Here is a 21,751-nt window from a genome sequence, read left to right as displayed (position 1 = left end):
ATCAGTCATTCGCCATGCAGCCGTGGGGGTCAGTGGGGTCATCTCGCCTCTGCAGCCACAGCCAATGCTGGAGCGAAGCCTGAGAACAGTCCCCCCTGGGAGGGGGAAAGGGAGGAAGAAAAGGGAAGACAAATTGGGGATTCACTTCATATCCAGCTGTCATGCAGCACTAAAACAATGCAGCCTGTTCTGTGCATTACTCATTATACTGTTTTCCTGTCTCCCTCACCAAAAAAAAAAAAAAAAGTATCATTTAAACTCTATTATAACAGCATTAGCAAAAGTTTGGGGAAGAAATTATTCACATTCTGTTTTTGACTTTTGTGATCCTTGCTAGTTTTTGTTCACATGTGGTCCATTTTTATGTGACTGTCATCAGAGTGGGAGTGTTTTTCTGCTTGACCTTCTCAAAACCATTTCTTATCAGATCATTCAACATGTGGCTGACCCAGGTGTGTGACCTGTTCCTGTCTTCATTGGCACCTGGTATTTTTTACAAACATTCTAGAGTGTGAGCTTCTTTCTGTTCACTCGAGAGGGTGAAGTCCTGGAAATTGAGGGAACTGAGAATTTGTCTACTCTGTCATGTGCCAATGGTTCCCGCTAAAGCTAAAACAGCTGTTAGATAGGGAAAAAAGGGTGAAGGGGAAGAAAGGAGGGTCAAATCTGTTCACTCAATGAGCTTTAATTGTAGTTATTTTCAATTTGGAGACCGAAGGTGAAGAAATGTACTAACGAGCTGACAAAGAGCTCTGCACTGCGAGACTTGGCAGCGACCCAGCAGCGACTCCCGGGGGGGCACCTCTGTCTGTGCCAACAGCCATGCCAAGGCTGGGCGAGGTGGGGGGAAAGAAATGCTTCACATACCTTTGGATCTGTTTAGTCACTGACTCAGGAAATAGGTCTGTGTTACTCAGCTGGTAGCATCATTACCTTGGCCTGGGAGGCCAAGGGTTCAAGTCCCACACCAGAAATTTGGCGGCTTCCCAAAGCCAATGCACTGGAAGGTGGAGGGTGGCTGTGCTGGAAAGGGGAGCTCTTTCTCCCTGGTTCTCCAGGGAAAGTAGGGACAAAAGGTGCAGAAGTGATACCACATCGCGCAGCTAAGTTTGACCCACAAACTTCAGAGTGGTCCAGTATAGAGTAGGCAAAAGTGTCCCTTGCTGTAGACACCTCCAAGGAGAGAAAAGATGGTTCTCTCTGCCCCTTGATCCTTCATCTCTTTAACTCAAGCTGCAGCTCAGCCTTTGTTCCAAATAGGAGAAAGATGGAGACTAAGGAGAGGACAGGAAGGGGGTGGTCCTCATTATCAGTGTGGGGAAGCAGAGGCACTAAGGAAACCAAACCTGGGACTCAGCATTCCAGACTGCTGTGGAATAATTTCTTGCTGAACTTTAAATGTTTCTATGCAGTACTTTGTTTCTGGTTAACAGGACCTAACCAAATATTGTATCATTTAAAATATTGAAATGAGTTTACAAGTTTAAAAAGATGATCACACTTGAAATTATTTGGAATCATTTACATGAAATAATTCTGATAATTTTACTTTTGTCTGAATATTGGAAATTAGGGGAATGAAGAAAAATGGTGGCAGAGAGGGTGTGCAGTGAAGGGGAAGGTGAGGAAGGATCTTTTTAATTAAACTAACCCATGCCAATAAAAGATAAATCACTTAAGCTAGAAAATCAGTTCTCCTTCTGCCTAAAGTATTTCCCTGGCAGTCTGCATGACCTGAGAAATAGGTGTGTGTTGCTTGCGCTCGGAGCAATAGGTTAGCTTACAAGTTGTTGCAGGGCTAGTTCCTGATTTATTTGGTGGGCAGTTCTGATCCCCGAGCCCTTTGTCCCAGGAGCTGCTGGAGGCTGGGTGGGGGTGTGGACGGTGCTATCTTCTGGTGAGCAGTCCTTAGAATAGAGAGGGAGCTGTAGTGGAGCTGCTCCTCACCTGCAGGAGAAGCCCCTTTCCTGCCTTCCTTTCTTAATAAACACTCTTGCTTGCAATCAGATTTCTTTCTTTGGGACCCAGCTAAGAGGCCCAAGTCTGGCGTTCTGTCATGCCCTTTCCTCATTCCTGTTCAGTCATTAAAAGCTCTCTTCCTGCTCCTGTAAGCAGAGTCCCTGCCTCCCACCCTCTGACCCCACACATGCCCCAACAGAGACTGTGTCAGTTCTAGGGGACCAGAAACCCCATAAAGCTGGGACTTCAAGAGTTTTGGATTTCCCTTCACATGCCATGCTGCCTGTCATTAGTCCTTAGTGTTTTCCACTTGAAATTCGTTGTTAAGATCTTTCTTCTCTTGGTAATGGTAGTGTTGCTTTAAAAAAAAAATCTCTATTGAGTTATTATTCATGCACTATATGATTTGCCCATGTAAGTGTGGGGTTCTAGGGCTGTACCCACAGAGTTGTGCAACCTGCATCACAATCATTCACTTTCGTTATCCCCTCAAAACCCCAGAGGTTTTTAAGCCTGCACTTCCCAGTCCCCATGAGCACCCAGTTTTGGAAACCATGAATCTACACTCTGTCTCTATGGATTTGTCTACTATGGGCTTTTTGTAGAAATGGAATCAATGGTCTTTTAAAGCACTCTCTATTTGCTATGGTGTTTAGCAAAAGACCTCTCACCTAGAAGGTCTTCAGGTGAAGTTCAAATTATTACTTGTATTAGCTATATTGGATGACCTGGTCTTAGGATCACAGGGCTGTCAGTGGGAAACTGGATAGTCTTGGATGGAAAGCCTAGTGACATTTCACAGAGTGTGCCAGTGGTCTGGATCTTATCAGAATGGAAGGACAATCTGTGATTCACAGCTTCCCACTCAGCTCCCACAGACACAGTCCCCGTCCCCCTAGACTGATCAACGATTCAACGGACACCATAAATTCAATTCAGAAATTGATTCCTTAGAACACGGGTGTTCTCTTGAGAGTTGGCATACCACACCGCGTGTTAACAGGCAATAATACTAAAATGCACTAAAGACCATGTAATTTATTCCCAACATGCTGTTATTCTTTCCAAAACATTAGCTTTGGAGCAGAACGTTTGCTAAATGTTGTCTTTATTTCCAAAGCTTGGGGTAAAGATCATATGCAACCAATGGCTGAGAGATAATTGGCCACTTTACAGTTTCAACCTCAAATGAACTCCCCCGTCTGAGTATATTTCCTGGTAAAAGATCCCATTTTAATAGAATGTGAAAGCTGCAAGAAGGATAGAGCTTACAGATCACAGTATGGTCTGTTAGATAAATGACCAGGAGTAATATTTCTTAAAACCACATTTTGTAGATGGAATTAAAAGAAAGTCCAGAAAAAAAAATACCCAGTGGTTCAGCATTCATGCTTAAATGAAAATAACACGTGTGCCTTCAGTCCAAGATGTGTCAGGGCTTGGAGGGAAATTGGCAAGGATTGATGCCAAGAGCCTTTTGGGGGCTGCTAGGCATTGTCATCCTGGGTCTGACCTCACAGCCTTGATTTGGAGCAGACAGCAAATGATGGCTATGTTATAGTTTTTCTGTGAGGATTGCTACAAAGTACCCAGAAAGCACCACTTTTTGCATCCTTATGCTGTTCACCCAGTTGTTACGGAGTCAGAAGTGAAATCATCATTTTGCTCAATAGTTAAAGAAATGCATAGTCTGTGCTTTTTGCCTAAAGTTAGGCCCTGGCACTCAGTGGGTCCTTGAATGCTCAGAAGCATCTAAGAACATTAGGACGCCCTTGCCTTGTGCTTGCAATGAGACCCTGGGCTTTCTCCTTTGAATCAGACCTTTCCTGAGGTCTGTCTTATGATGACCTGGCGAGGGCAAGCTGCAGAGCAGAAGGTGGTTTTACAGCTTTAAGTTCAAATTTCATAGGTTTGAGCCCCTTGGTTTAAGAGTCAAAGTCTCCAGAACAAAAGGGAATGGGCAATTGTCCCAGTTTTAATTTTTTTGGTTAGAAATATGGTTTAAATCTTTTACCAGAAAGGGTATATCTAGAGGATCTCACTCTAAAGTTTCCATTAGTCATTCAAGAGACTTGCAGCCAGGGACTCTCCTAGGTCCAGGGATTACAGAGAACCTTACCTTGAAGGTGCTCATGATTGGTTGGGGGTGGGGTGAGAGAGAGGATGACATAACTGAGGTGAGCACTATGACACCGGTATGTAGAGAATGTGAGGAAGCACAGCTTGGGGTGGGTCAGGAAGACTTCATCAGGGAAGTGATTCTTATATTGGGTTTTGAAGTAGGCATAAGAGCTGGTCAGGCATTAAGAACTGAGTAGAAGAGGCAGTGTTTTTGAGGCAGAGATACTAATATATGTAAAGGTAACAAGACATGGTTTGGCATGTGTGGGGTGGGTGGACCTGTGGTTTTAGAAATTGGGGCTTGACATATTGGCAAAGGCCAGATCAATAGAAGACTTGTATTTGAAATGGGGCATACCACTTTTCTACTCTGCTTTTCCAACAATGGCAACTGGTACACTGAGTTCTATCTTAGCAATTATGATGAATTTATATAGATAGATCTATAATTAAATTCTGCCTCTGCCACTTATTATGCATGTAACCTTAGGCATATTAGCCATATGGGGCCTCCATTTTCTCTTTGGTCCAAGGGTCCCAAACTATGAACAATCTCGTGGAGTTATTGTGAGCATTATCAGGATTAAACAAACACAAGGCCTGGCATTCAAAAGTCTCATGAAATATTTGGGTGCAGGAGTGAAAAGGAAACTCCACTGCCTGGAAAACAGCCTTTAGCTTTCCAAACACCAGTAGCTGCCAAAGCAGTCTAGAACACCTGGAAAGAGGTAGAAAAGGGATCTGAACCCTGAAGAAGAGTGACAGGAAGCCCAGGGACCCCAGAACAAGGGGACAGTAGGCCAGCGAAGCAGATCAAAGCGGGAGGGATGTAGCTTGTGCCAGAACAACAAGGGCACCAGTGGGTCAGGAGTGCAGCCAGGAGGGAGGAGGTGGCAGATGCTTGCTCAGAGGGCACTTCAGGGAATGGGCCACAGCAGCCCGTGGCTTCCTCTTTCCTGATGTCGTCCTAATGTCCTACCAGGCTCTGGAAAGAAATCAAAAATGGGAAAGAAGAGAGGAAAAAAGGAAAAAAGAAAACAGCTGCATTTTTATAACAAAAACACCCTTTCATGATGAAAACACTTAATAAACTAGTACAAGGGAACTTCCTCAACCTGATAAAGGGCACCCGTGAATGCCACAGCGAACAACCCCTTGAGCTGGAAACAAGGCAAAGGCCTTTATCTCATTACAGATGACATGATCTTGTATATAGAAAAACAATCCTGAAAAAGAAGAAAAAAGTTAGAAGTTTCAGTTTCTGATTTGAAAAAAATAGCATGACACTGGCGGGTGGGTGAACATAGCTATCTTTGGATTGGAATTCAGAGTCAGAAATAAACCTCATTTTTTATCAATTAGTTTTCTATAGCAGGTGCTAAAAATGTCAGTGGGGAAAAAATAATCTTTCCAAGAAGTGGTGCTGGGACAACTCGATATCCGCATGCAAAAGAGTGAGGTTCTGACACCATATGCAGAAAGTAACTCAGAATGAACCGAAGAAGTAAATGTAAGAGCTAAAACCACAGAACTCCTAGAAGAAAATAGGAAAAACTCTTTAGGACATTGGATTTAGCAGTGATTTTTTTAGACGGGCACCAGTAATTTCTAAGATCTGACACAAGCAACAACAAAGAAATAGATAAATTGTGTATCATCAAAACTGAAAACTTTTCTGCTTCAAAGGCTACCATCAAGAAAGTGGAACGAGAAGACAGAATGGGAGAAAATGTTTGCAAACCATATACCTGAATAGGGGTTTGTATTTAAACTATATAAAAGCCCTACAACTCAGTAATTGAAAAGTCAAAACTCCAGTTGAAAACTAGAAGCAGGAGGGTAGGGGAAAAAAAAAAACACTAGAAGCAGATCTGAATATTTATCCAAAGAAGATACACAATTGGACAATTATTACACGAAAGATACTCAGCATCACTAGCCACCAGGGAAACACAAATCAAAGCTACAATGAGAGACCACATCACAGCCACTGGGGTAGCTGTCATGAAAAAGATAGTGTTGGTGAAGACATAGACCGTTTGGAGTTCTCATACACTGTAGAAGACATCTGGCAGTTTCCCAAAAGATTAAACATAGAGTTACATATAAACCAGAAATTCCACTCCTAGGAGTATATCTAGGAGACATGAAAACACAGGTCCATGCACAAACTTGTATAGAAATGTTCATGATAGAATTATTTATAACATTCAAAAAAACGGAACAACTCAAATTCTGAAATTGAGCTAACTGATGACTGAGGAAATACAACTGATATAACCCTACAATGGAATATTAATTCAGCAATAAAAAGAAAGAAAGCTCTGATACTTAAACAACATGAATGCAACTTGAAAATAATATGTCAGGTGAAATAAATCAGTTCAATGGCCCACGTATTGTATCATCTCATTCATATGTAAGATCCAGAAACAGCAAACTCCAGAGACAAAAAGTATATCTGTGGTTGCCTGGGATTAGGGGAAATAGGTGGTGACCGCAAATGGTGGGGGGTTTCTTTGAGGGGTGATAAATATCAAAGGAATTGTAGTGATGGCTGCATGACTCTGTGAATAGATTACAAGTCATTGAAGTCTACACTTTAATTTTTATATATTTTTTCAACATATGTGATTGTATTTTTTTTAAATAATTTTTTTATTTCTCTCTATATATTTTAAATCAAATTGGATAAAGGGGGTCCATTGCGTGGTGATGGATGGAAACTAGACTTTTGTTGGGGATCAAATACAGATGAAACCTTTGTCATGTTATAAAACAATCTCACCTCAATGACACCTCAATGAAATATATGGCGTGTTATAAAAAATAACAATAAGCTGTTATAAAAAATAGCAATGCAGGGCCTCCCCCGGTGGCGCAGCAGTTGAGCGCTGGGTTGCGAAGCTGCCCGCAGCCTCTGCAGTGCCGGTTCGATCCCCGGCTGCTCCCCGGACTCCGGAGGAGGGTCCCACATGCGCGCAGAGCTCTCCTGCCGCCCGCTGCTCCCCTCAGCAGTGTGCTTCGGTCCTTCTGCCTGTTCTGTTCCCCGCTCTGGCTCTGGTGAATTCTCTCACCCTCCCGCGCTTCTGACTGTACCCAGTGCTTGTATAAATAAATAAATAAATCTTAAAAAAAAAAACATGGCATCCCTTTAAAAAAAAAAAAATAGCAATGCAAATAGCTGCCCTTAATTGATTACTTTCTAAATGCCAGCCACTGTGGTAAACTCAATAAACTTGCCTAGGTCTCAAAGTAAATATGCCAGGAAGGTTTTGTTATTCTTATTTACAGTGGGAAAAGATTAGTTCAGAGACGTTAACGAACTTACCCAAATTCACAGCACTATTGAGTACTGTGTTAGAAGTGAGGACTTTGTGCCATTTTTGCCTCATTTTGAATTTCAGAGTCTGCTGAAAGGTCTGGGGTGGATGTTGTGAGCCTCCTTGTGTTCCAAGACCACGGTTCATGGGACCACCAAACAGCAAGGGTTGATGAAATCTCTGCTTCCATTTTTCTCACCATGGAGCTGTGGTGAGGTGTGGCTCCCAGCTGCTGCTGGATATGCAGTGGAGAGAAATCTCTCCTCAATGAGCTGTGTTCTCTTAGCCTTCTAAGGACACATTTGTTCTAGAAACTCTCAATTCCCCCATCAGCTGTGACTCTGGGAGTGAGCCTCTTCAGCCTCCACCCCCAGCACCTGATTTTACAGATTATGTCTTGTGTTTGATACTGAGTCCTGTTACTTTTGGCTTTGTCAGCTTCCTAGTTCCAAGAAATAAAACGTGAGAAGAAGGAAGGTGTTAGGCCCATGAAGACAAAGACGTCAAATAGCTCTCACCAAGGAAAATTTGGATGAGTTTTGGGAAAATGACTCTGAAGCAGATGGATTACATTTTCTGTTTGGGCTCAGCAATTAAGGGGGAAGGAGGGACCATAGCCAAATGTGCTTGGGTTCTTGTCAGATTCCAAATGTTGGAAAACATTTCAGGATGTTTGACCAAGTCTGGCAAAATCGGTGCCTTGACTGTGCCCCTCCCTTCTTGAACAAAGGTGATGACCAACCTGCAAAGATCCAAGTCTCCAAGAAGCTGCAGGCACCATCTCCCTTTAGTGGGACTCATGATGGCACACTGTGCCAACCAGGACATTTCAAGGTGGGGTTTGACTGTGTCCATAGTTATAGCAGGGGTTTTGAGGAAGAGGATGAGTATCAACACAAGGAACAGAGTCCAAGTCCGAAGCAGAAGTCACGTGGATTTCCGTTCTGCTCTTGGTGACCCAAGAACCATGTCCTTCGATGATAGTCCTGAGTTCCATATTCTGTATTTTCTGAAGTAGCTCAGGAATTTCTGTGGCCTCATCTTTTTTTGATGCCACTGGATTTTTTAGCGTCAGAGCAGAGCCAACAGTAAGCTCTGAATCAGAGAGCTTGCCTCTCCTTTTCAGTAAATGCAAACCCTCCATGATGGACTGAGTGGAAGAGGAAGGCAGAAATGAACACAAGAACTTCTGAGTCCACACTGGAAGGCTGATGTTGGTGTCAAGGCTGTAGACAAGCAGGTGTACTGTTCTCCGACTGGTTTCTCCCATAAGCCCTGAATTCATTTACTTGTTCACAATATTTACTGACTATTCACTATGGTCTATGCACTAGAAAGACAACAATAAATATAACAGACAAAATTCCCTACCTTCCTGGAATTGACCATGTGATGGATAAAGTACCATCATCATTTGGGAGAGAGAATGTTAAATGACTAAAGTTTTTAAAACTCGGTTGCTTAGTTGGCCAAAGAGGGGTAGAATTTCTTTTTCCCCACTATAGGTAGCTACAGTCCCTGCCAGAATTTTTACCCTAATACTATAAAAAATTTATGATATTTTGCTGATGTTTTAATATTAGCCTCCACTGTCACCCCAGGTGGTATATGTTGTCTTTTCCATTCACCTCATGTCTTATGCTCAAAGTTAAATTTTTAAGTAGCAACTAAATTCATCTTTTAAGATATTTTCCCCCAAATGACCAAAAACATTACAGATTAAGTACTGACATTAAAATGAAACTAAAGCTTCCTCCATGGATATCTCCTTCCATCTCTCCTTGTCTCACCATCAGATATTTTTTTATTTACTGATGAGGCAAAATTTGAAAGTAAAGGTAGAAATTAGAAACTTATGAGCCAAGTTATCTGTCAGGCTTGGGTTTTTGCTTCAAGTCCAGAGGACGGCTAGCAGTCTCGTCTTCCTTCTGTTTCTGCCTGTCAAGGTCATATATTAATTCACTGTGGTAGTAAATGCTATTTTTAGTGGATTCCAGTCCAGACTATTATCACCTGCTATGAACATGTGAAGAGACACAACTTTTTCAATGCTCTTTTATCCCCAGTCTCGCTTTCACTTTTCCGAATCCCCAGCTGTTCTGCTGATGCGCTCCAGCTGCAGACTCGGCTCCCAGACTCTTCCTGATGAAGATGATAAGTAGCATTAGTCCCATTCCAGGTGCCAAGTCCAAGATTCAGTGACCCTAGATGACTGAGCATCTCCCACATTGCTTGCTGCCAATTCAGACTGAGATGTTCTTGAAGCACTGACTTCATGGAGGGGTTGGATGAGCTTGCCATCTTGCCTACATTCTGCCATCTTTTTCCTCTCCATTCACCCAGTATACTGAGTAGTAGCCAAACCTTAATGCCCTTTCTTTAGTTGAGCCAGTTCACTGTCTAGTTCATTAGCCCAGATTCTTGAGATCCTAATTCAAAAGACCCAGTTGATTGGGTTTTCCGACCTTGGACAGGATGCTTACCTGGTCTGTGGGGCTGGTCAGTGTCTACCAGTCTAATTCTAGGCTCCATTTACTGGCTGCAACTTGTGGGTATAGCCATTTCCAAATTGAAAATGGAGATAGAGCCCCAAAGGACACTGGGTTTGCCTGACCTCCAGCACCTCCAGAGCTGCCCCTTTTCTCACCTCAGTGTACATGTATCCTGCCCCATTTGCCCCCCCTGACATTACTGAAGGCACTGGCACAGTGTTTTTGAGGTCCAAGTCTCAAGCAGTGATAACTGCAATTACTTCATGGTAGGGAGGGTAGTTTTTGGTGTCAGCATTTATCAGCTGTTGCACATTCTCTAGGTCACTGAGTTCTTAAGCATAGAGATATAGACAGATATGGGTTCATATTCACCCCAGTATCCTAAAAAAAGTGAAGGCTTCAGAGCCAGGGGTGACCTGGAAATTCTCTGGCACTAACTTAAGCCCCTATTAAACTCCCTCTTCGAATATTCAGGGATCCATAGTTCCAGATTCCTTGATGGATCCAGATCATGGCATAGAATCCGTATTCTCACCAGTCCCGTTCAGTGTTCCTACTTATTTCTCTTTTCCCAACTCCAAAGTTTCCTTGGGGAAAAAACAAAACAAAACAAAACAACGTTGGTTGTACAAATGAATTTGAAATTGGGAGGGAAGGATCTGGGAGAGAAAGTGGAAGTGAAGTTAAGAAGCTTATTTAGAGAACCAAATGGCTCTTAGCTTTGGAAAGTGCACTATGTACCCACCAAGTGCATAAATTGTTTTAATGTTTTTTCCCCTTGTTTAATCAAAAGAGTAACTGATCCAACTACATGACTCTTTGTCAAGTACAGAGGGAACCAGATACGTATCTTTTCCTGGTTGAAGTCTCTTAATTGAAGCTCTGAGAGCCTTGGAGAAGCCTAAGACCGTGGCTTGAGGCACAGCCCTTCCCTTCTTGCCTAAGTTATGCGTTTCTCCCCATCAGAGGAAAATAAGGATGAGTCAACCTGAAGGATACTTCTATTTTGTGTGGAATAAATACTTGCTTGATGTAGAAGGAAAAAAGGAAACAAAAGGAAAAAACAAAGGTGAAATGAATGGTTTGATGAGTTCCTAGAATGTTACAACTTCAGTGTTAGATGTTACTGCCACCTAGTGACGATTTAACACCTGGCTGGCAGGGAGGTGAAGCATCCCCTCAGACCATGGCCTCACCTCTCAGCCTCACGGGCTCTGGAGAGGTGGTGACCTCTGGGCCAGCTTCTGAATTACCACAGGAGGGGGCGATGAGGAAAAGACTGTTTACAACTGTGGGAAAAAAATGCATGTCCTCATATTTAATTCTAAGCTTTTGTGTCAACAACATTTCTGGTTTGGTTTTTTAAAAAATCTTTCATTTTAAAAATGAAAATGGACTTCTTTTTAAACATGACCCCACCTTCACTACAACATGTTCACATTTTGTCAGAGGCCAAGTTCTGTGGTACTCCCTGCATCTGTACACAAGCCTTGTCTCTTCACAAAAGCATCATTAATATAGCTTTGGTTAATTGTAGGTGTGTTCCTCTTCCCCTCTGGGGAGAAAAACTCTGAATGATTACCTTTATACTAAGTGTTTTACAGCTAAGGTGGCTCTTGCTATAATCCCATAGGATAAAGTAATCCTAAGGTGAAAGCGGAGGAAACTGAGGTTCAGAAAGGTTAGGCAACTGGGCAGAGGTCACACAGCCAACTGAGAGTGGCAGAGGTAGAGTTTGTCTTCGGTGTGTCTGGTCTCAATCTGGGAATATGCCATGTCCTGGTAAGTGCAGTGTTAAGGAGGCTGGTGAGAGTGGCGACATGGAGGGAGCTCCCTCTGAGCAAGGAAGAGCTGAGTTCAAGTGCAACCTCACCTCCTCTGGCGTGTGCACAAAGGCAAGGAAGTACAGATGTTCTTGCAAAAGCCAGGCAGATTGTAGATGCTTAAATAAGCCCACAGTTCTGCCAGAGACAGAGAGAGACTGTGGTGCTGATTTCCCATTCCATGCCCCCCTCTGCAAAAGATGAATATCTTGTGAAGGTAAGCTCCTCTGAAGGATTAAAAAGGCAAGGATAGCAAATGATCTTAGCACAACACTGTCAGGGTATCAAGGAGAGAACTCTGATTTTGGCGAACAGGATATAAAATAGGACTACTGTTGGTTTGGAATTTGGGCAGAAACCTTAACAATAACCTCCCTTTGCAATGGGGTGGCCAGGGAACGCTTGGCCAAGTTCAGGTCCATGGAATGACACAAGGCAAGTCTGCCCTTGGAAACCCATGTGATCCTGCACACACATTCTCCCCCGCATGGAGGGTTTTGAATCCTGTGGAGGATTCACAGGATAACTGCGGTTTTGGAAGAAGGTGGAATCTAACCTTGAAGACTTACTGGAGCAGAGATTCTTCTCTAACACACACCAGCCTTTACCGGAGTGAGCTATGAAACAGAAAAAGGCCCTGAGGATTTTGGGTTGCTCATTAGCAGCTCAACATTCTAAGCTCAACTAAGCAAGAAACCCCAGGTTAACGGATTGTCAACACTGTATGGTCCTTCTAAACCTCTAACTCCTGATGCTAGCAATGTTGCCTGTAACACAGGGCCTTCTGATTTGGAAGCAGAGCCAGTTCTGTGACCTCCTAAGTAAGTCTTGCTGGAGTTACCAGTAGATCTCTTCCACATAGAGCTGTGTGAATTACTGGTACCGCGTAATATGACAGCCTCAAATTCAGTATCTTGGTACATATCCTTGAATGCACACTTGATGTCAGCTAGGCAAATTCAGCTGTGTTGCTCATACTTCTGTGGTCAGCTCATGGGTGGGCTGGGGGTTATCTGAATGCTGAACTAGGATGGCCCCATTCCTATATCTGGTGTTGGCTGGAAAGACTGAACCTCGTGTCTCTCATCATTAGGCAGGCTGAGGCTTGTTGTCTTTAGTGGCTGAGCAAGACTCTAAGAGAGTGACAGAAGCTGCAAAGTGTCTAGAGCCTATACTCTACCATAGTAAACCCCCTCCCATCTGTAATTATGTTTATTGAAGCATAATAGGTTTACATCTTTGTATCTGCTCTGGGGGCAATAGGTTTAAATCTCTACAAATGTGTACTTTCACCTCCTGCCTACAACTAGTGTCCCAACTATCCTCTACCATGTTCCATTCCCTCCTCTCCTACCCGATGACCCATCCCCTCTGGTTGCCTCAGTTTGCAGTCAGATGTAAAGAATTTATTATCGGTTTGGTTTTGACTGACCCTTTGTTTTGTTTCTGCATACTCCACATTTAAGTAAGAGCATCTGGTATTTGTCTTTTTCCATCTGACTTATTTAGCTTAATATCATCCCTTCCAGTTCTATCCATGTTGTTGCAAATGGCAGAAGCTCATCCTTTTTCATAGCTGAGTAGTATTCCATATATATGTATGTGTATATTACATTTTTCTGTTCTACTTTTTTTTTGGGCACTTAGGCTGCTCTATAACTTAGTTAATGTAAATAGTTCTGCAATGAACCTAGGCGTACATATATCCCTTCAAATCAGTGTTTTTGTATCCTTCGGGTAGATACCTATTAGTAGAATACTGGGCCATAGGGTAGATCCCTTTTTAATATTTTGATAAGCCTCTTCTGTTTTCCATAAGGGCTGAACCAATTTACTGCAGCACACTCTTACCAATTTGCACCGTACTTGTCAAAAGAAGTCACAGCTTAACTCTGATTCAGAAGGTAGAGAAATAGACTTTGTCTCTTTAGTAGGACAAAATGCAAGGCCAAATTTCAAAAAGCCTCATCCAGGGAGCAGTGAAAACTCCTGGCTACTTTTGTTTTGTAGCCATAGGACCACAAATTGCCCCAGTCAAGTAAAAGGAATTCCTGCCACCTCCGCTCCATACTTCCTCCCAGCCCCCAACATGTTGGAGGTGGAGGAGATGAGGACAGAGGGAGATCCAGGAGTGAAGAAGCAGGCCACAGCCCCATTCTCTACTGAGTAACCTGGAGCTGCTTTCAAGAAAAGCCTTGCCAGAGGGAAGGTATGAAAAATGGAGGACTAAATTCAATGTGGGATGGACAGGCTAAATTGTATAGACTGAACCAGACTTTGCAAAACTCGAGTGGATATACACTGAGATTTGCCCAAGATATGGTCAAGGGGTGGGAATAGGAACTTTGCAGGGTAGTAAGTGGGAAAGACTATTGCATTTTGCTTAGTAAGTCAGACAGCTCAGTATAGGAGTTGTAGACATGCACACACACGCACATGCACACACACCCCCTCTGCGAGGCTGGAGAAAGAATTTTCTAAGGTTTGCAGCGCTGTTGACGGGCATTCTGTTTTCCTACTTTTTGGTTTTTCCTATATCAGACAACACACTCCCCGCCCCCCTTTTTTTTTTGGTAGTTTCAGCTTTCTCATTTACAAAACAGAGCCATGAGCCATGGGGCAAATGGGAAGATTCAATGAGATGTGAAATTGCTTTTTATTTTGTGAAGTGTTTTATCCTGGTAAAGTGTTTCAGGCATGTCTCCTACTGTCTATGTTTTAATAATACCAAAAAGATGTAACATATTGAATTAAGTGTAAGAATTGACATTATTTGAACTGCTATTAGTATCAATACCAACAGTCATTTGTGGTTGGCAACCTGCCAGTACAAGAGACTCCCCCGGGGAAAACTCTAACAATACTGATGTCTAGGTCCCACCCCGAATTCAGGGGGTCCTGATTTAGTTAATCTAGGTACAGCCTGGGCTTTGGGGTTTGCAAAGCTCAAGGTCAGGGGAGTGCACAGTAGACTGTAGGGGACTGTAGGGTGAGGTAAAAGTATCAGGTTTTTCTGCCCTCCCGCCATTAGGATGGATAACAGAATCCTGTGTCCTGAATGCATGCCTGATGGCGGGCACCTGGAGTAGGGCGTGGGCATAGGTAGATGGGATTCACCTGGGCTAAGACCGGGCTTTTAAGACCGGGCGGCGTCACGGGGATGCCAGCAGGAGCAGAGAAGCTGAGAGAGAAGCAGAGCCATGAGGAGAGCAGAGAGAACGTGAGAGAAGGCCGGAGAGCCCAGAGTGAAGACTTGCTGGGGGCTGGGAGGCCTGCCAGCCTCCCGGCCCCCCAGCACCCCTGCCTGCCATGTACCTGGTAAATCCCAATAAAAGCCTGAAAAGCCACTGAGGGCTCCAGGACTCTGACTCCTCCTTTACCCGGTCTGCTGGAGTCATAGAAAACCTGCTCAGTGGACTGTCCTGCCCTTACAGGGATCTTACAGGCGGTAAGGGAACAACGGTGACCACACCTAAAGAGAGAAATCCTATGCTGTCAAACTATTTCCAAGGGTGTAAAAACAATTTATTTCATTCAATTAAAAATAAATATTTTTAAAAAAGCTCGAAGGGGATTCCACTGTGCAGTGGGTGTTGGGTTAAATGCCTTAGAATAGAAAGTTCTGCTGCTGAGGCTGAGCAATGGCTGCTCTTATTACCTCTTTGTTTTGTCCTTACCTCTCATGGTTGTCACCTGCAATGCAATTTGCATTTCTGGGCTAAGCATATGTTGACTTGGGTCTGATATTCTAGCTCAGTCAGTGACTTTTTTCCAGCTTTGCTTGTTCGCCAGCTCTGATCAGCGAATTGATCGTTTGCAGCTTGCAACCTGAAATTGCACCTGTCATCTTAAAAATGAAACTTGGTTGATGAAATTTCGAATCCCGATGGGAAAAATTAACATTATTGTGAATCTGAAGGAGGATTTTCTCTCCACTGCTGAAACAATTGCTTTTATTATTTTTTTTTTTTTAATAATCTGAGGCATCTCAGTAGGACCCCGGTGCACCGTAGGATAACATGTGATATTAATAAATCAGAACAAATGAAGCCTTGCAAAGCACATTCGCAAGTGCCAAGCAGTGAAAGACCAAGAATATCAATAATTGGGGGAAAGCGGTCTCTGTAATGAAGGAAGGTTTCTGGGACACATGGCTAGGAGGATGTGAGCCCACTCAGCACTAAAACTGTTCTGCAGGAGGAAAACAAGGCTGTGGAAAGGAGTGACCACAAGCTTGAGGTCAAAATTGATGGTGCAAAGGCAGCCGGACTCTTGACCGAAAACCTTGTCAGCTGTGTCTTCTCTCCCATTCAGATGTGTAGGGCAGGGCAGCAGGGTCCATCCCTTCATCCAAATCAGGGGAAGGGTTCATTGAGTGGGTTGTAGGCTGTCCAAAGAGTACAGACGAAATGGCTTTCTTCTCCTCCTTCTCCTCCCCAAGAAGGAGCAAGGACGAAATGCCCAATTTAAAAAGCAACTCAGTTACTGACAGCTCCTGTAATACTCCCAGCCTCAGCCCTCTCCTAACTCCAGGGTCTAATTATCCTTCTACTTAATTGGAGGTTCAGGAGAGCTTATTAGCTTGCGCCATTGTTGCATAATTCAGGAGTTCAGTTCAAGCTTCCTAAAGAGCTGTTTCTTTGTTTTTGTTCCCCAGGGGCCATTTTCCCATCCATCCATTTCGGCAGAAACCTCAGGGATGAAGAGCAGGGCTGTCAAGAGAGGTGTAAGCAGCAAGGCTAGAGGACCAGGAATGGTGAGACCTGGCCCCCTCCCTGCTCCGTTGCTAATTCATTGGGGGTATCAGCCATGCAGCCAACCTCGCTGGGCATCATCAATGAGAAGCAGAACTGAATCAGCATTTCTAAAAGCATGTTTCCTGGAATGCTCCCTCTCAAGGTATTTCTTCAGAAAGTGATTCTGTGGTCTCGGATGACGCCAGGAAATGCTGTGTACTGGGTCTGCCTGTGAGGTAGGTTACCTCATCAACATCTGTTCGGACCACCTTCTAGTGTAATCCCTAAACACTGCATTTCCAAACTCCTTTGCAGTAGAGTAGCACATGGGACTTAGACTCCAAGACACATTGCCTACGACATGAGTCAGGATGTGAGCTCTGTGACAGGGAGACATTCCTTTAACTTGCTTGGTCTGGTCCTACTCGCCCTGCTTCCAGATCAGGCTGATTTCCCTTCGCAAGCCAGCTCTCTGCTGTGACTTTGCTAGTTATTCCTGCGGTCTCAGCATGGAGCTTGCTTTGCAAACATTCCCATAATTTTGTCAGCTCCCAACTCCCTGTATCAAATCCCTTGCTAATTAAAATGACAAGAACGATTTTCTTGTCTCCACTGAATTTGACTGATACACAGCCTCTTGGGTTTTCAGAATACACAGAAACCGATTAAATGTCCTAAGATATCTGGCAGTACCTACATGTTTCAAATTTAATGACTTTAGCTGTATATAGAGGTCTCTATCTTATGTTGATTACTTCCACACACTTCATATTTCAAACATTCATGCGATTAAAATTCATAATGGAAAATTCTTTTGCTTTTGAGAGGGTAAAGAGGAGAGAAATCTTTATTTGTTAAAAACTACAAACTCTGGCCCCCTCTTTGCATCTAGCCTTCAGTTGAGAGGTTGATGGAGATAAGTGTTCCTGATGCCTCTGCACACCCCCCTCTGCCTCTCACTCCTTTGTAAGGACATGTTCTTCTAGTCATTTTGAATCCTTGGATTGTGGGGCCCCAGGTGATTCTGGTGTAGCAGGTGATTGGTCTGCTCTGAGGATACCCACACCTGTAGGGGCCTTTTTCCTAGAAAAACCTGGAGTTGTTTTTTTTTTTTTTTTCCCTTGAAAAACCAGCTCTCCCTGCAGTTCCCTCTCCCCCATCCAGTAGCCAACAGTGTGAGCTCAGTGACAAAAGGAATCAGACATTTTGCCATCCTATCAGCAATACCCAGTGAGATTGGGGTGCCCTCCCCTTCTCTGCTTGTATTGCACACTGCAATAGTCCTGTCATTAGGCTAGTGAAGTTAGGCCTTTAAATTCTCCTCAGATGTGGACATGAGATCCTTGAGGGCAAGGACTGTGTCTCAATCCTCTGTAATTCCCAAAATTTAGGACACTGCCTGGCACAGAGCACACTGTCATTATTCATCTATATATTTTTTAAAGATTTATTTTTCTTTATACATACAAGAACTGGGGTATAGGCCAGAGGTGTGGGGGTGAGAGGATTCACTAGAGACAGAGTGGGGAGCAGAACAGGCAGATCTACTGAAATACTGTAGTGGCAGGAATGGACACAGTGCAGGTTTTCTGATCCCATGCAGACCGGGTAAAGGAGGAGTCAGAGTCCTCAGTGGCTTTTGCAGGTCTTTTATTGGGGTTGACCAGGCATATGGCAGGCTGGGGGGCCGGGAGGCTGGCAGGCCTCCCAGCCCCCAGCAGGTCTTCACTCTGAGGGCTCTCCAGCTTTCTCTCGGCTTCTGCTTGGCTTCTTGGCTTCTGCTGGTATCCCCGTGACGCTGCCCTTAAAAAAGCACAGTCTCAACCCAGGTGAATCCCATCTACCTATGCCCACACCCTATTCCAGGTGCCCGCCATCAGGCATGCATTCAGGACCATGAGGATCCATCATCTATCCTGATGGCGGGAGGGCAGAAAAGCCTGACATTTTCTTTACCCTACAAATACACTGCCGAGGGAGCGGTTGGAAAGACAGGAGAAGTCTGCTGCGTGGGTTAGCTCCCTGACTGGGGATTGAGCTCACAACGCAGTGGCTAGCAATAGCTTGATAGTGCTGAGACTTAACCCCTTGTGCCACCAAGGAGGCCTAGACACGGTTTTTAGATGTGTTCTTTTAGGAAAAGGCACTCAGGAGTTTGGGGAGAAAAGGCTGAGCAAAATCATGGGTCTGAGGATGTTAGAACCACAAGGGACTGAAGAAAGAAAATAATTCAGTGCTTTTGCTGCACAAATAAACCTGAGACGCAAAGGCTTATACATAACAGCTTGGTAGACAGTGCTCTCTCCTGAGTACACAGGAGCCTCCAGGATTTTAATATCTGTAGGGACAATCAGAGAAGGAATTTGAGCCGTCTTCCATGTACCAACTCCACGTTTCTCCAAATGCATTTAAAGAGATTGTCCACTTAGGAAAAGTGCCCTAGCATGCTGAGAAAGAAACTTTGGGTTGTCTGAGGACCCCCTACTCAGAAAGGCCACTGCATATTGTTTCCTTAAGAAATGCCAGACTTCAAAATTAATAGTTCTCAAAGTGTGGTCCCCTGACCAGCAGCAGCAACATCATCTGAGACACTGTTGGAAAAGCAAACTCTCGCACCTCATCCAGCCCTCCCAAATCATAAACTTAGAGGTGGCCCCAGCTCTCTGTACTTTGACAAGCCTTCCAGGTGACCCTAATGTACGCTCACATTTGAGAACCACTGGGAAATGTTGGACTGTCCTTATACAATGTGATTTTAGAAGCTTTTAGAATATTCCCAGTCCTCCAAAAGACCCAGCCTCCTGCCTACAATTGCCTGTGACTTTCACTTTTTAGATTTATATCTTTGGGCAAAGACTTTTAGCTCTAGGTTGTCCTGGAATACAAAACCTTTTGAATCTTCAAGTCCTTCACATCTCAGTATATACAACCTTATCAGAAACTTCCTGAAGATTGGATTTTAATAGGGCTTATTAGTATTTATAATACAGTTATAGATTATTTACAGCTGAAATGTACTGGCTAAGAAAAGTAGGAGATTTAGGAAAGTGGAGGAGGGGTGTGTCAAGGAACACAGAAACGGGGAGGCAGCAGGTGTCAGGAGCTGTCTTGAGTCGGCAACTGGAATTGCCTTTTGTCTGCTCTGCTCCCAAGGCTGTTCTGTTCTCTCCTCTTGCTGAACACTGGCTTTCTTTGCTTCTCAGTCCATATGGGAAAACATGGCTACAGCCTATGAATACCAAATGGAACAGCTTCAGCCACTAGGAAAGAACTTGCACATCGCTCCCTCTCTAAGTACCAAGTTTCCAAAAGGGATTTCAGTCCAGGTAGGATAGGCACTTCATAGAAGTCCATCACCTGTCTACTATTGGAACATGGACTCTGGGGGCCAGCAGTTGGGTGGTGGACATAGTGGATAGATAGTTTTTGGGAGAGAGGAAAGAGCTGGGAAGTTAGTTAGGTAGACAGAGGACCTGAATTTGAGGACCCTGAATTGGCAGGAAATCAGAGGGAGTTCTGTTGAAGGGCAGAGGGCATGAGGGTAAGGGGAGAGGAGAGTGGGTGCACAGATATCCAGATGACAGTTTTAAGGGTTCATATTTCTTGGGGTTAAAGTGTTCCCCCACCAGTCCCTGGCACCACAGGATGTGTCCTTGCTTGGGAATGGGATCAACTCTTTGTTTAAGATCCAGACAGAATTTGCTAACATGCCTCCAAGCCCTTCAGTGTCTGTTCTTTAACCATCCCAGAACCTCATCTCTCTGCTCCCGTCACTGTGAATTCTCTGGTTCACTGACTGCATAGTACAGCCTCCTGCCACAGGGCTCCAACCTCTCTGCTCAAAACACTCAGCCTGTCCTTTTTACTCAGTCAGCTTATCTTCCTATTTCCTCTCTCTGCTGAGGACTCGCTTCTTCAGGACGCCTGTTCGGACTTCCCTGACCAGGTCAAGTCCTCTCACTACAATTTCAATTGCTCTATGTCAATGTTTGCCACAGTTGTAATTCTGCATATGTCTCTGTTAATTTGGAGTTCTGCACCCCCAGCATCCCTACCTCACAGTAGACTGTAAGCTCAGTGAGGGAAGGCTTGGCACTTTACTCGCCATTGGAGACCAAAGCCTCACAGACTCTCAGTGCTATTTGCTGCATGAAAGGTACCTAAATGAAAACATACTAAGTGGTGCTTATTGTTGAGTATCTCATGTGAACCAAGCACTTTACACATATAACCCAGAGCTAGCGCGACTGGAAAACATCTAACAATGTTTTAAAAAATGTTTATTTTAAAGATTAGGAAAACCTCAGCTCAGAGAGGTGAACTTGCTAGAAACCACAGAACTTATAATAGGAATCTATCCAGGATTGAGCTGGCTGTGCTGTTTCAACCTTCAGATACAGAGTGTTAGGCTGGAGGGAATGTGGAAAACATTTGATCTCACACTGTCATCCTGCTGAGAAGGGAGCAGAAGCCTGTGGGTTAGAAAAGGCAAAAAAGAAACAAATCCACATACAAATTCACAACAGAATGCTAGAAACTAAGCCTCTTGGAACTGTGGTTTTTCTATTGTTACATGTTTTTAACCCTTAAGTAAAGAAAGAGAGCAGCAACTTAAGAGGCTTTCATTTCTTTTGCCCCACCCACCAGTGCTGAAAAGTGGCCACCCAGATCAGGGGTCACAGCCAAATTATATTTGTTGCAAGGCATCAGCAGACTTCTGGGCACGGGGAACCAGGAGGGCACAGGGATTGCAGCGGAGGGAGGAAGCGTGACTGAATGGTAAATAAAACCAGTTTTCTTGCTGCTGATTTTGTAGCTACTTAATATAAAGTCATAATCATTACCATAGCAACACTCTCATTGCACACAACATGAATATGTAGATTCCCGGGGCGGGGGGGGGGGATGAAATAAACTGTACCTTTGTGCACCTTTACTCAAAAACGAAAAAAAGCTTGTAACATTCTGATCCACAATTGCACAAGCAGGGCTCTGCCCCATGCAGATCATTATTTCAAATGAACCCACTGAGGTTACAGAGAAATAACCAATAATTGGTGCCTGTGTGTGTGTGTGTGTGTGTGTGTGTGTGTGTGTGTTCGCGCGCGCGTGTATGTATGAGATAGAGAGACAGAGACAGAAAAGGGAGAGAAAGAAAAAGAGAAAGACTTGACATCACAGTACATGAAGCTGTCTGGAGGGAAATCCATTTAAATAGTAGCCTCTTTTCAGAATTAAAGCTTCTTAAGTGTCCTGATGATTGAAGCACATGAGTCATTGATACTCTAGGGCCTCGC

At 43.9% G+C, this 21,751-nt stretch overlaps 1 protein-coding gene across 1 annotated transcript in view; it reads left to right on the top strand.

The window, feature by feature from the left end:
- Nucleotides 1–21,751, top strand: part of ANKFN1 (ankyrin repeat and fibronectin type III domain containing 1) — a 577,395-nt gene that overhangs the window by 93,521 nt on the left and 462,123 nt on the right. Inside the window, exon 3 of the mRNA XM_054689196.1 lies at nt 16,376–16,617. Within this exon, the coding sequence (XP_054545171.1) occupies nt 16,376–16,617 (242 nt within the window). The remainder of the gene's footprint in view (nt 1–16,375; nt 16,618–21,751) is intronic.

This window comes from Talpa occidentalis, unplaced genomic scaffold, assembly GCF_014898055.3.
Source record: "Talpa occidentalis isolate TD23 unplaced genomic scaffold, MPIMG_talOcc4v2.1 talOcc4.7, whole genome shotgun sequence".
Taxonomy (NCBI): Eukaryota; Metazoa; Chordata; class Mammalia; order Eulipotyphla; family Talpidae; genus Talpa; species Talpa occidentalis.
This window is presented reverse-complemented; position numbering and strand designations above follow the sequence as displayed.